A 15,714-nucleotide genomic window follows, 5' to 3' on the forward strand; every position below is an offset into this window, starting at 1 on the left:
GTTACTGCACACAGGACAGTGTGTCTTATCATTGAGCCCCTCTGCTTGACACAAACCATGTATTAATTTCAGCACTTTGGATAGCTTGACCTGCATAGTGATCAAAACAGAGAAGATACTATCCTGTGTCTCTTTTTTCCCCACAGCCCAGTTTTTGACATGCTGAAACGGAATGTGACTTCTGCTACTGTTACAGGTAGGTTTGTTTTTAGTATTAGTTGAGTTTATTCAATGTTATGTAAAATTTGATATCGGTAAGTAACACTGAGAAGTCTTTGCATTGAAATGAGCTGCTGCTGACATCACTGAGAGGGCTAGGGAACATGTAGCCCTCTCCCACTAGCCGTACATTGCTAATGAAAATACATGCTTTACTTGACATGTGGGATCAGAAGTAGGACTAGAAACAAATTTTTGAGACTTTGTGAATGATCAGAGCAATGAGTACAATAGAGGCAGTCCAGTGAATGTTGTCTCTGATGGGGCTAAGCATTACACTGTAGAAACAGTCTATTCTAGAGGCGCTTTAGTGCCTTTAACGTTTGGAGTGGGAGGAAGAATCCTACTTGTGGCTGAGATTCAGCATGTATGACTCTACTATGTCTTCAGTCCCTGCGCTGGTGTATAGGGCTTGCAATGATCCTTCATGTCATTTGGTGCCTTTTGTTAGTGTTACTTCTGGTAATTGCTAATTTTTTGGCCTCTTCTTTGATATGATTCTCTTTACCTTCTTTCCATAAGGTACATGCACAGCTGTCCTAGGTCAGTTAAGATGATTGGTCTATTGAGCTTAAAACTGATTACTCTTCTGACAGATGCTCACCAGTGTCTCAGGCAGCTGTTCTTAGCAGTTGTGGCCTGAGATGCTGGGAGCAAAATCAGGGACTATAAGACATGTCCTAGCACTTTTGAAACCAACAAGATTTCTGGAGTGTATAAGCTTTCAAGAGTCAGACCTTTGACTCTCAAAAGCATATACCCCCCAAATCTTGTTGGTCTCTAATGAGCTACTGGACTCTAGCTGTTTTACTGTGGACCAGCACAGCTACCCTCTGAAAGCACGTGTTCTATCACTGAGCGATGGCCAATTCCATTATTTGTACCTGGAAGCTGGCTTACCTCAGATTCTGTCAAGCCCAAATACTAAAATGTCAGGTGTGGATGTACATAATAAGTGCATAATAAGTGGACATTATTCTGTGGTGCTTACCTCCATTTGAATGATTGTGAATGTCTCACTCATTAGTTTAACAACACTATAAAAAAAAGAAAAGAGAGACTGCATTTGGGGTATATTTCTACCCCAAGCCAAATTCCAATATATCTTGGGTTAGAAAAGGTTCCACAGAAATAAAAATATTTATGAGGGCAAAAGTAATTGTGTTTTACAGTACTAAAGCATTAGGAACAGTACTAAAGCATTAGGAACTTGAAATCAAACTTTAACGTGAGGCAGAACATTGCTTTTGATAGATCAAACCCTCTCTTCTAACATATTCCCACCAGATAACTCTAATTCTAACACTCCCACCAGATAACTCCATTACACACACACACACACACACACAAATTGAAATAAGGAAAACTCTATCTTGGAACTAAGATATTAGAACACTAACAAACTTTCAATTAATTTTAAAGGAAAACATTTAAAATTAATAATTTCTAACGTTTTTGTATCTTGGGGTATTTTCTACTCCAAGAATGTATCTTTGTGGTGAGGTAAATATTCTCCAGGTTATCAGGAAAGACTTTATCTCTCTAGAGCACTTAAATGTTTTTCTGAATCAATATTCTCTTCTATACATGGGTATTGTTTTTATTCCAGTATGTTAGATGGGCTTGGGGTAAAAAAAATACCCCTGTTGCAAAGTATATTGATTTCTGAGTGGTTTTGTGCTCTGGGTGAATTTTTGCTTACAGAAAGTGAACTGTGTTAATTGGCTGTACTCTGGGGACATTGTCATAGGTGTAGTAGTAAACAATGTCTTAAGAGGGCAAAGTTGCACACCTATTTCTAGGCTGTACAACTGGAGTAGGAAATTCACCTTAGGCGTATGGGCAGGGTTTGAATTCAACCAAAGAAACAATCACTGAACGTTTGTTGTTATGCTGACCCACAGCAACAACATATCCATGAGGATTTTCTCAGGTTGAAAGTGAGTGGTTACATGAATTTACCTTGAGTGTGGTTGAGTGTGCACATGTTGCCAAAGCAAACCAGGTTTGGCAGCCCTAGCCTGTGTATTGCATATTTGTAAAGATGTTGGCTCCCAACAGCTCTACGGTGTTTTATGATTTCAGAACGCCTCATGGCTTTTGTGGTACCATATATTTACTAGCAGGTGATTACTTATTAATGCTCTGTATTCTATGTGGTTAGGGGCTGTGGTGGCTCAAGTGGTTAAGATGCTGAACTGTGGACCGGAAGGTCGGTAGTTCAGCAGTTTGAGACCGGAGTGCTGCATGATGGAGTGAGCTTCCGTCTGTGGTCCCAGCTCCCGCCAACCTAGCAGTTTGAAAGCAAGAAATTGCAAGTAGATAGATAGGTACCACTTTGGTGGGAAGGTAACAGCATTCCGTGCACCTTGACGTCTAGTCATGCCAGCCACATGACCACGGAAATGTCTTTGGACAGCGCTGGCTCTTCGACCTGGAAATGGAGATGAGCACTGCAACCCTAGAGTCAGATTCGACTGGCTTTCGAGCAAGGGAAACCTTTACCTTTACCTATTCTATGTGGTTAATGCAATACTATTCAGAAGTAGTTGTTGCAGGCATATAATGGGAACAAGACTCATAATATTTTGAGTTTTAGAAAACATGAATGTCAGGATTGAGACTAGACCATGGGATTATAAAGTGGTTCTGGTATGTGGGTATAAAATAACCTAATCCGTCAGATTTATGGAAAACAAGGGAATGGCTTGCTGTAGGTACTCTGAAGCTGTAATCTGTGAAAGACTGTCTCACAGATCGTTTGTCTGTCAATCAAAGAATCCCGAGGCATAATGAAAGGGTTTACATGTCCTGAGATTTTCATCTCCTCCACTTCCCCAGTCTCCTTGTTAGAGGATGTAGCTGTTTACAGGGTGTCTGAGACAACTTCTGAAGTGGTTTAATTAGTGGGTATTTGTAGTGGGCTCAGTCTTACTGCATATCGTGGGGCATCAGCTCAAGGGCTTTTGAATTTGACATCTAAGTAGCATAGGGGCTAAGAGGGGTGCAGAGAGCATTTTTCGAATGCTGCTGATAAAAATATCAAGTGGACTGTGATAAAGTAAGGAAGAAACAGAACACAACTGTGTATATGTAGGTTAGGAAGGCAGAGCATTATCAGATTTTGCATGATCTTTATATTTGGATATGCTGACTTTGGGGGCAAAGAGATGTACTGCTGCTTTTCAGTTTTTCTACAATTCTACCCTTTAAGCCCGGTTTTACCCCTTTGAGGTCAGTTGGGGGCGGGATGATGCTAATCTGATACATGCTTGGAGTTGAATGGGTGGTGTTAGCACAGAATAGAACTAGCAACTAAGTGGAGGCTGAATAATGGGAATAGTGCACTGATTATACAATGTTGGTAGAAGGGCTAGTACACAGTGCTTATTCTTTTATATGTTACTATTAGTGTGGTTCACTGTCAGTGTGGTATAAGTCTGGAACATGAGCCAAGACCCATTTTGGAAAAAGAGCAGATTTTTCTGTAGTTAGTGTGTTCTTCATGATTAAATCTGCAAGTTAAATTTGCAGTATTTGGAAAGTGGGAGGAAATATGCTATTTTTTAAAAGCAGCCTGGCTTTTGGTCATTTTCCACCAAACTCAAGTTACAACACCTATTTTTGCTGCTTGTACTACAAAGTTACTGTGAATAGAATCTTCCCAGTGTATGTACTGAAGGTAAACATCATTCATGTTGCCTTTCAGCCATTGCAGGGCATGTACTTTTTCTAATATTGAGATTGTTCTCAGTGTTGGAAGATGCAGCTTTTGTGAAATGGTCTGGAGACTCATCATTAACCAGACGAGTGACCAGTATGGCTATCTCCCTATTCTTGCTTATCTATCTCTGGTTAGTTAACTGGATGAGTTTTGTGTATACTTACATTGGGGCTTAGAGCAGCTGTTTTTGCATGATCTTCACCCTCTTACATTTCTGGGGCCCTTTTTAGAAGCCGTGCTGGGGCTAAACCCTTGGGCTGTCTGCTATGACAACTCGATGTTGCATTCATGAATCCATTCAGGCACAGAAATTGGACTCTGCACTGGAAGGGTCCTTCTGGCTTCTTCTTTCAGAGCCTCCTCTAAAGCTAGGTGTTTGATGCTAGATAAGAGAAGATCTGTCACTCTTCATTGCCTCACCTCAGAGCACCCATGAGCATTTGAGGACATTTGTTCCACTGAATAACTGAGCTTCTGGAAGGATGGAGGCTTTGCTGTTGCAAGGGAGGATTTCCAGTGTAGCTAGTTGGTGACTTTGTCTTCCTACCAGGGTGCCATAAACTAGCTAATGTATCTTCCATGATGACTCAGGGCCCCTATTTTCCACTTGAAAACTGAGGAACTGAAAACATCTAGAAATTCTTTCTTCTGTGTGTCATGGAACCTACAGCAGCTTGAGTCACTGTCCCTGAAGGTCTGAATGAAAAGTAGTAGGCCAGAATGCGACTCATTCAGAAAAGGCAGGAAACCCATTCTCTAAATGTGAGCACCTAGGAAATGGGGCAGTGTTGCTGGATGAAAAAAACTATATCCTCATTTGTCTTAACACTTTTTGCCCACAGTTGTCAGGCTTGGTTTGTTGGTTGCTTGTCAAGGACCCCTCAATGTTTGTGAGAATGGTTATTACCGGGGAAGGTTTTTTCTTTTATTTTACCTGCTGTCTAGATGCTGCACAGACTCATGCTCTCGCAAAGGATCAAAGCGTGGATAATCCAAGCCAAGATCACCTGAAGGTAAACCCAGTACTGGGTGGTTTCTTTTGTCGTACAGAGTGACCCTTCTCTGTACCTGTGCACGGTGGACTGCCAGAACTTTTGACTTGCTTGACTGGTAGGCTTTTGCCTTCCTCAGAAGTTCTCAGGAGTCCACAGACCAGGGACAGAGTGACCATTCTCTGTCTTAACAGAGTTCCATTCTCTGTGTGTGTGTTTCCGGGGTGTACCACTTCTTGTCCTCAGTCACATCAGCTTGCTCTGTTAACTTGCTGGGTAGGATTTTTTGTCTTTCCTAGTCTCTCTTTGGAACAGAGATAGTGTTTTAGAAAACATCCCAGTCTGGATTTGCTTAGTAGCAGCCTCCTTCTAATACCCTAGAACAGTGATGGCGAACCTTTTAGAGACTGAGTGCCCAAACTGCGACCCAAAACCCACTTATTTATTGCAAAGTGTCAACACGGCAATTTAACCTGAATACTGAGGTTTTACTTTAGAAATAACAACTCATACATTAACTTAAGATGATCCAAACAAAGTAAGGAAAGCAATCCCAAATGCTTTCATTTACTTAAAATTATTTGGCAGAGAATTCGACACTTTAATGATGGTCTGGGCCTAGCTGGGGTGATGGCACGCGTGCCCACAGAGAGGGCTCTGAGTGCCACCTCTGGCACCCGTGCCATAGGTTCGCCACCACTGCCCTAGAAAATTTTAGCATAACTTAATTTGTTTTTACATTGGGTTGAATTAGCTCAACAGCAAAGAAATACATCTGATTTGGGATGGAGGTAAGGAGATTAATGTCAGTATCAGATCACAGATTTTAAACTTTTGTCAGTTTTGAAGATTTTTCCTGTGTTTCAGCTGTTTTACTCACATGTTCTTTTTGATCCTTGGCAGTATTCTCAGACAGTTAATAATGTGTTCATGTGTACTCAAACTTTTATTGTTTAACTACTTGGTGTTGCTCTGCAGCTGGTGACTCAGAAAGGAAGTGTTACATCCCTGTGTCTCTATAAGTTCTGATGGGCTAATGAGTATCTTTCTTTGCTTTAAGCAGAGTAGTACAGAGAGAGCTTGCAGCGCTGGACAATCAGCCATGTCTGACTCCAAAAACACATGCGAAGAAGATAAAGGTAAGTATAAGATGTGTGAAATGGAGACAAAGCATGATCACTACATTGTGGGTTGTTGTCTCTCTCACTTGCTGGCATATTCCAATCTGTTTTTGGCTTGTCTGTTTGATAAAAGTTGTAATCAGCCATATTTTATTCTTGTTTGATAGAGAACCTTTCAGAAAAACAGCACACATTAGATCTAGTGCTTGAAGAATGGGATATAGCTGGTCTTCCATGGTGGTTTTTAGGTAATCTGAGAAACAATTACAAGTCCAGAAGTAATGGCTCAACAGATATACAGACTAATCAGGTAAATATTGATCAATAGGACTTGTGTGATATGTGCAGATTATTCTTATAGGCCTCTTTCTAGGTTGATCCTTATTGCTGAAGTTTTCAGTATTTGATTTCATCTCTGGGTAAGTGGAATTAGGAATTGTTCCACTGTTCTGCATTATAGTCAGTGCAGGTAAGGATTCAGACATCCATGTTAGACTGCATGATTAGAAGGGACTTGATCTATCAAGACAATGAAAAAAAATGGGTGGGGTGGTGGCAGGTTGATCTTCGGAGTGTGCTTAAAACATGTTTTGGGCCCATACCCATCATGGCATTTAAAATCTTGCTGGGAAAAGATATTGACGCCATTAGTGAAAACCATCCATTCCACCCTGATTCAGGGGCTATCCATAGGCCTTTGAAAGAGATGGTTAGTAGATCTGTGCTCAAAAAACCTTCATGGTTAGGGATTAGGTGGCCAATTACAGGTCAGTCTCCAGTTTGTTTTCTAGGGAAGGTGATAAATTATGTGGTAGCTGAGAAGTGCCAGGGCTTCCTGGATAACACTTCTGCACTTGACCAATTTCAATCTGGTTTCAGGCTGGGGTTTGGTACTGAGACAGCTGTAGTTGCATTGGTGGATGATCTTCATTTAAAATGGACATGGAACAGTCTTCCCTGTTGATACTGTTGGATCTCTCAGTGGCTTTTGACACAGTTGACTACTCCATTCTTATCCTCCATCTTGAATACAGAGTTGGTGTTACAGGCATAGCCCTTTGGTCCTGACAGGACACAAACAATCTCCGCTGGAGGTGCAAAGTCACTTGAGTGGAACTGGTCTTGTGGATTGCCACAGGGTTCTGTTCTTTTACCCATGCTGTTTAATGTATGTACATGAGACTGCTAATGAGATTGTCCAGACTTTGGGATTAGGTGTCATCAGTATGCAGATGACACCCAACTCTATAGTTCATTATCCAAACCTCCTGGAATGTTACCTAGACTTGGCTGATCTGGCCGTGGTGATCAATGCTTTTTGTAACCACATGTTTGGATTAATGTGCTTAATTAAAACCTTTTACTCGACTGGGTCCAATCTAATGCCATCATAGGGCCAGAACAAATTGGCTTCTCCAAAAATAAATAGAGATGGAAATTTTGAAGCTCGGAAAAAACCTCGTTTTTTCCCCATGTTTTTCCGGAAAAAAACGGAAATTTTCGGAAAAATTGAAAAAAATGCTACATTAGCATTTCTTTTGTCTTTTCTAGATTGAAAGTCATTCTGTTACTTTAGGAACATGAAATATGACTATGGACATTTTTACTTAGCATGAAATTATCACAACTAGCATATTAAAAATATAGTGTATCCAAACAATTATTACAAACAGAATACCCAACCACATGCAAAAACAAAACTGAAACTTTTTTACTTTCTTCTGACAATCACACCTCCTAAAGGAAGAAATGCATCTTGTTCTTGCATTGGAGAGTTCAGTTTGTAACCTAGGACTTGCTTGTCCTCAGTGCACAGAAATTAGATTAATCAGATACCATAAAAAAATATGAAGCTAGGTAATAAAAAACTCTTTGTAGCCTTCATAGACTTAAAAAGTGCCTTCGATTCTATCTCAAGAGAAAAACAATGGGAAAAACTGCTCAAACTAAGAATTGACTTACGTCTCCTATTCCTTCTGAAAAAATTACATGCAGGCACAACGAGTCAAGTTAAGTACTCTCCAAATGGTACACTGACCAATAAAATCCCATCTAAGAAAGGTGTTAAACAAGGATGTGTCCTTGCCCCCCTTCTTTTTAACCTATTTCTTTCTGATTTGGCACGCTCACTTGAGCTTGTGAATGGTCATCCACCTAAACTAGGAGACAAATCAGTACCCATCCTTTTATACGCAGATGATACTGCTATTTTATCTTTCACTAACATTGAACTTCAAAGATATTTAGAAGCCTTTAACAACTATTGCCACTCAAATCTACATAAAATCAACTATACCAAGACTAATGTGGTAGTATTTTTTTAAAAAATGGGTTCCCTACAATTGGCACATTGGCAATGTTAGAATTCAACAAGTCAAAAGTTATAAATACCTTGGTGTAACCTACAACTATAATCTCAGTTGGGCAACTCATAGAAGTAGGACTATAAAATTAGCAAGGATCTCTCTAAACAAACTTAGTTCCTTCTTTTTTGCCAACATCAATCAGTATGTCCCTGCTGCAATCAGAGTATTTAACTCTTAAGATTCTATCTCAGGTCCTGTTTGGAATCCCTATTTGGTTCACTGCCCTTAACTGAGATGTGGAGAACATCCAAGCAATCTTTCTTAGACAAATAATGGGTGTCCCCAAATGCGTGCCTTACTTTACAATCTGCTCTGAAGTTGGCCAAAATTTGATTGAGACCAAGGCCTGGATCTTAACGACACGCTACTGGCTCAGGATCTACTTTAGAGCTGAGCCGGGCTCCCTTTTATGTTTTTTTCAAAAAGAACTGCTTAATTCCTCCTGGGACTCCATAATTATATCTGAATTAAGTCAACTTGGTGTTCCTCTTGAAGACCTAGCCCTAACCAATGAACCTCATATTTTTAAACTAATCAAACAACGACTCTTAGATATTGATCTGCAAAAGTTACACTCTACCCAACCTCATATCTGTTCACCTGCCATGCTCAGCTTCTTTAACCATTTAGGCAAGATGCCCCAATATTTTTACAGCTTCTACATCCCTCTTCATCGCAGAGCTTTTCTTCTGGCCAAGGTTAACGCATTTCCCTCTAGAATACTCTGTGGCAGATACCATCAAATCCCAAGACAAGAACGGCTGTGCCCCTGTGATCTCAACTCCCTGGACACGATTGAGCATATAATTGTCAAATGCCCCCTGTATGAGCTACCTCACAGAAAATTCCTTCTAACTTGGCTCCTTCCTAAAAGTTATTTGAGTAACAAGTCAAAATGTCAACTTCTCTTGAATGATTTGATCCCTGAGATCACTAATGATGTTGTCAAATTTCTTACAGAAGTTCTTAAGGTACAAAATTTTAGATAGTATTATTTTGATTGTACTACATTTGTATGGAATCTTAGATTTTAATTTTACGAAACAATGTTTTATATACCTTACGACTGATGATATGCCAATAAATGTCTATGAACATGATTAATGTGCTTCACGTGAGGCTGCTCTTGAAGACAGCCTGGAAACTACAACTGGTCCAGCATGTGGCAGCCCAAATATTGTCAGGGGCTAGTCACTGGGAACATGTTACCTGTTTTGAAACAGCTACATTGGCTGCCAATTCCCCCCCCCCAAGTTCAAGGTGCTGGTTATGACTTTTAAAGCCCTTCAGAATCTTGGACCCACATATTTGAAGGACTGTCTCCTTCGATATGTCCCTGAGCGCCAACTATAGTCATTAGGCAGCCATCTGTTGGCTATCCTACCACTTAGGGTGGCTTTTCCGGCATTGACCAGAGGCCTTGCTTTCTCCATTGAGGCTCCAGCTCTGTGGAATGAGCTCCCTGAAGAGGTGAGGCACCCCCCTCCCTGAAGGCCTTCAGGAGGTACTGCAAGGCCTGCTTGTTTGCCAGAACTTTTGAAGGGGGGTTGAACAGCAGGCATCTTTTAAAGGAGGAGAGGGAGGGAGAGATTTGGGGGGTGTTGTTTTTTATTTTGGTTTTTACTGGAAATGTTTTAATTATTGTAAGCCACTTTGAACTATGAAGAAAGAAATGCTGTACATGCTTTAATAAGTAAAAAAATAGAATTTAGATTAATTAGGGGTATTACTGAAGTAAAGCTACTAATACTTGTCAGAAGTATTAGGGTACCTAGTTGATACAAGATCAAAAGCTGTGAGGACATAAATTGTTAAATCAACGTTGCATCTTGTCCCATGTGGCTGGGGGGTAAGAACACCACATATGTTGTTGCTGTACTTTAACACAATAATAACAAGAGCTGTATTTCTGCGAAGTGCTGTATGTCTTTACTTCTTCTCCTCTGTAGGATATAGACACTGCTGTTGTTTCAGATACTACTGATGACTTATGGTTTCTCAGTGAATCTGCTTCTGATCAGATAGGAATCACAGTACCAACAAAAAGAGTTGACTGTGAACAAGCGAATGAAGAGGGAGAAGAGGGTAGCAAATTGGTAAGGCCAAGACCAGTTAAACTATGGCTAAGTGACTGCATTGTATGTCCTAATGTATATAGATGGCACCTTTGTACTTAACGCTTTTAAAAAAGCAGAGCCACATTTAAACCAAGTTTATATGCACATTCTGACTCTTGCCACGCATGAGGTGACTGACAAATCACTTGATTTATGGTCAGTGTTGAAATCTCACAAACAACCATTCTTCTATATTGCAGTAGTTGGCAGGGGGTATTAGCTAGCTTTCTGAGTGATTCATTAAGTTTTTAACACAAGAACAAGAGAAATCTTATAGCAGTGATTTGACGGTCCATAAGATTAATGCAATTTCATGATTGGAGCAGAGTTAACTTTGCAGACCATTACAGGGAGTCTGCTGTAGAGTTGAGCAGAATCTGAGAACTGCGTCAGTAATGTTTGACCTTTGGCCCTGGGAGAGCTAGTCTTTTTATGTGACCTTTGGCCAGCTGAAATTAGTTCTCTGTAAAATGAATGTTGTGACCTAGGGACCCATTTTGAGGATAAATATACTACTCACATGCCCATTTAAAGGGTACAATGTGCAGATCACTTGGTTGAAATTGACTGTGGTATAGGTAGGGTTTTCAAGACTGGGTTTTGTTGCTAGCATATTTTATATTGAGGACTCATTTGGGTGTTATGAATTTCGTAAATGCAAGCTGCTTTTGTCCAGAAGAGTATAAAAATATGGGGTGTACATGATAATGGAATTCACATGTGGCTAGTTCATTGCGTGCTCATACAAATTGCATGTGTCTAGTAAGCTGAGTACCTGTGATCATCTGGAGCTTTCTAGCACATGTACACCAATAATGCAGTGCCTGTGATTTTACTGTAGCGATCAGGAGAGATTAATGATTTGTGGAACTTTGGGGAGTGGTGAATCTTTAGAAAATGCGTAATCTGCTTTGAGTGTCAATGAGAGGCCAACTATAAATACAGTAAATTTTTAAAACAATCCTTAGAAAATACTGATTTAGCCTTGGGTATTAAGATGATAATTTCAATGTGTGGTTCATTGTTGTTCATAATTGAGGTAAATAGAGCTGGTGTGTTTCAAAGACAGTAGTATGGCTTGCATATGCTTTTTTTTGTAATTGCAGGCAAGTGAAATTGCATCTTCTGATGACTTTGAAGATTCACAGTCTTTAAGCGATGATACAGACATAGATACTCCCTCCACGGTATGTACACTTGGGGTGTAGAGTTCTGAATTTGAGATGTGTCCATAATAGAAGTAGGAAGCATTTTTTGTCAAATTTTCTTTACTGCATCCTTTTAAAATGCTCTTTAAGCAACAAAATACAATGTATTTCTTGTCCTTTTGGTAATATATTCAGAAGTACAGGGATTGTCTATAATTTCTAGGGCTTTTGTTGGGTCTTCTGAACTAATGGTAACTGGTTATTTTTTAAGCATCCAAGTAGCCAAACACAGGCTGAGCCTAAGAAAAAGAAAACAATGATCTGCATAGCTCAGAAATCACAAACTGTGTGCGCAGTTGTATCTTGCCCTTCTAATTTCCTCACACTCTTCTCATGGAGACTCTGAGTCCATACTTCCTATAGAACTAGGTTGATCATGGTCTTACATCTTTAGAACCCAGGTGCTCAGTGGCTTGTTCTTAGCAAGGGAGAAATGGGAATAAGTGAAATAATAGTAAATCACAAACGGATGTCTCCTAACCTATGTCTATTGTGAGATCAAGCCTTTAAATTAATGGAAAATATCAAGGCTGCTAATTGTTATTTCCACAGTCAGGGGAGGCATCTAAAGATAAATCCCTGAGTGCTTGGAAATAACTCTGATTACATCCAGGTTAGATTAAGTCGCCCTGAGCCCACGTGCGGGGGTGGTGGTGGTGGTAATAAATGAAATTAAATAAATAAATAAATATTATTTCCCTGGGGGTAGGGGGAGCTGGCAGACTGGGTCTGGGAGACAGTAAATGCCTCCCTGACAGGCAGGGTGGTTGCTTCCGACTTGAAGTGGGCAGTGGTGCATCCACTCCTAAAGAAACCTACTCTATACCCAGGAGAATTGAATAATTACCCTCCAGTCTCAAATGTACCATTCTTGAGCAAGGTGACTGAGTGGTGGCTGGCCAACTTCAGGGATATCTGTGTAAAGCCGCTGGGAGAGGTCATCCAGAGATTTGGGCTGAATTGCCACCGGTGTGCAGGGTGACACTCGGCTCTATTTCATGCTACAAGCAGAAGAATCTGCTAAATAAATAAATATCCTAGGAAGACTGTGGAAGCTGTGAACAGGTGCTTGGAGATAGTTTTAGAATGGATGAGTGCTAACAAGCTGAGACTTAATCTTGACAAAATGGAGGCGGGGGAAGGTTTGATCCAGGAAATGGATTAGCTCCTGTTCTGGATGGAGTTGCATTCTCCCTGAAGGAGCAGATTTGTAGCTTGGGAGTGCTCCTGGACCTGGTCCTCCTGTAGGATGAACAAGTGGTAGCAGTGGCCAGGGGTGCCTTTCACCAATTTCAGCTGGTGAGCCAGCTGTGTCCCTTTCTGGGCGCAAAAGATTTTGCCACTGTGGTACATGCCATGGTAACATCTAGATTAGATTACTGCAATGTGCTCTACATGGGGCTGTACTTGAAGACAATCCAGAAGCTACAGTTGGTGCAGAGTGCTGTGGTCAGAGTGTTGACTGGAGTGGGTTGTACAGACCATATCACTCCAGTCTTGTTGGCTTCCAATTTGCTTCTGGGCTCAATTCCAAGGTACTATATGTCTTGAAGCCAGTATACCTTAAGGACCACCTTCTACCATATCAACATACCCATTTCACTCTGGTCATCTTTGAAGGTCCTGCTTCAGTTGCCCTTGCCATCAGAGGGTGGATTAGTATCAGTTACGGCACTAAAATTTTGGAACAGAGTGCCAGTACTGATGATGCTTCTTAAATTCCTTCCCCTTAAGAAGAGCAGTATGTGAGAATGCACTAATCTGTGGTTTGATTTAACTGCCTTTTTGTTTATCAGGACTGTTGGCAGTGCACCAAATGCAAGAAGTTTAACTCTCCCATCAAACGGTACTGTTTCCGTTGCTGGGCCTTACGGAAAGATTGGTTCTCTGACTGCCCCAAGCTGGTTCACTCTCTCTCCACATCCAATATTGCCACCATGCAAAGTAAAGAAGACACAGAAGGGATGGATGTCCCAGACTGCCGAAGGACAGTCTCTGCCCCAATTGTACGACCCAAAGATCTGTGCAGAGCAGAAGTTAAACCTGACCAAGGCCCTAGAAGCTCCGCAGGCTCCATGCATCTGGCACAAGGGTGTGAAGTCGAACAGTCATTACTTCAGTTTAGCAAGTGCAAACAAAAGGAAGAGGAGGAACTCCAGTCCCTTGAGAGTAGCAAAGAATTGCTGAAGCCTTGCCTGGTGTGTCAGAGGAGGCCACGGAATGGGAACATTGTCCATGGAAGGACTGCTCATCTAGTGGCCTGTTTTACTTGTGCAAAAATGTTAAAGAAGGGACGATTGCCTTGCCCAGTGTGCAAGAAACAGATTCAGATGGTGATCAAAATTTTCATAGCATAACTCTCTCACTTGATGGTAATAATAGTGGCCAGTCCGTGAACAACTGCCAAAGGGTGCTGTTATATTTTTAGGTATAAATGTTAACTGTGAATTCAAAAAGAGACTTCTTCAAGGTATTTCATAATTTATGCAAAACAGCCAGTGTTCCTAACAATGTATACAAAGTGATAACTACCATATAGTTTGGTTTATGTTGAAAAGGCTTGTATGTGACGTATCTGATCAAACTGTTTGTGCTATTACTCCTCAGCTTAACAATGCAACAAGTTGCAGTGCTCAGTTATGTAGAATTGTGCCCTTTCTAAAGTCCAGGGCTTGTTTGCACAACTACACCAAACCTTTTTGAAGGAGGCACCTTAATTTCAAAGAGGATATAAGTTGGATGTTTATTTAAACAGCATACTTTGCACACCCTTAAATAGCAAAAGGCTGAATGTGGCTATCTGTTTATGTTGGTCAGTTCTTGGAAAGGTCATCCTGAATTTTGAATTTGTTACTGTTCCAGGGTTTTTAAAAGACTAAGTTGATGCTTGGTCAGAAATCCTGCTTTTCTTCCATTTCCTTTATAAAATAAAACAAAAAAACAAATATAGTTGCTGAATGCTAGCAGAGTTTTAGTCTGAAGAGTACTGCAGTCCTTGTAGGAAAGACCATGCATTTTCCATTTATTGTTGAAAAGGCAATCATTGTTAACTTTGGCTTTTTAGAAAATCTACCTGGAGAGAGCATCTCTTTGAGAGTTCAAGGTTTTTCAGGACCTTTGCTGTTTTGTTGGTTTATTGGTTTAAATACTGTCATTTCCCACTGTAAATTGCATGCATTCATGTTGAATATTGTATCTGAACTTCAGGTTATAAGCTGTACCTTGATGTGAATTGTGGAGCTGTCTTTCAGCCCCAAACCCTATTCAGATATTATTCTCCATAGATCATACTTGTGATTAGGATCACGCTTTCCTCCTGTTCATGCAACAGGCATTCCTAATCCTGATGGAATTAGGGATCTGATTCTATAATTGTTACCTTTCAGCACTGGAGGAATAACAATCCCTTTGGCTGTGCCTGTTTGTGTCTTTTGCCACTGAAACCCATCAGTAGCCATACTTTTAATCTCTCACTTTATGTAGGCTCTGCAAAGAGCCATGTCTGAATAGGGTTTAAAGACACAGCTAACCAACGTTTAGTCCTGTTTGAGTGAGAGTTAGGTGTTGCAGACTTCAAGTTTTCAGAGCTTCTTCTGGTTTTCTAAACTTTTCATGACTTCATAAAGGCCAAAATAGTGTGTCTTATATTTTCTAATTACATCTTAATATATTGTAAAACCAGATAAGTTATCATCTCCCTACCTAATCATATAACTGTCTGTGTGATACCTGAAGGATATCTGAAGGAATTTGTTCTTGTTGAGTGTGGTGCTATTAAGTACAGGCTACTTGACTTCTCAAGCCTCACTGCCAATACCCTTTTAGTAGTATGAGGAAAATATATTTAGGCATTTTAAAATACCCCCCACATAGCCTTGCATTTAAGGTAGAATAGGCACTCTTCTCAAACGCACATGCACCACCCAGTGTAATTCAAAAAGCTACTCTGCTACAGATACTGCATTTT

At 40.5% G+C, this 15,714-nt stretch overlaps 1 protein-coding gene across 3 annotated transcripts in view; it reads left to right on the plus strand.

Moving 5' to 3' along the window:
• MDM4 (MDM4, p53 regulator) overlaps nucleotides 1-15,075 on the plus strand; it is a 30,791-nt gene extending 15,716 nt beyond the window's left edge. For 2 of the 3 annotated variants that reach the window (XM_015422276.1, XM_015422277.1), the window contains exons 5-11: nucleotides 147-196; nucleotides 4,889-4,956; nucleotides 5,999-6,074; nucleotides 6,224-6,366; nucleotides 10,372-10,518; nucleotides 11,646-11,726; nucleotides 13,544-15,075. In XM_015422276.1, the coding sequence (XP_015277762.1) occupies nucleotides 147-196; nucleotides 4,889-4,956; nucleotides 5,999-6,074; nucleotides 6,224-6,366; nucleotides 10,372-10,518; nucleotides 11,646-11,726; nucleotides 13,544-14,104 (1,126 nt within the window). In that variant the 3' untranslated portion in view covers nucleotides 14,105-15,075. Of the gene's footprint in view, nucleotides 1-146; nucleotides 197-4,888; nucleotides 4,957-5,998; nucleotides 6,075-6,223; nucleotides 6,367-10,371; nucleotides 10,519-11,645; nucleotides 11,727-13,543 lie in introns of those variants that run through there. The other variant, XM_015422278.1, reaches the window with a different exon arrangement.
• The last annotated feature ends 639 nt before the right edge of the window (nucleotides 15,076-15,714 follow it).

The sequence above is a fragment of the Gekko japonicus genome, unplaced genomic scaffold (assembly GCF_001447785.1).
Source record: "Gekko japonicus isolate JY-2015 unplaced genomic scaffold, Gekko_japonicus_V1.1 scaffold546, whole genome shotgun sequence".
Lineage (NCBI taxonomy): Eukaryota > Metazoa > Chordata > Lepidosauria > Squamata > Gekkonidae > Gekko > Gekko japonicus.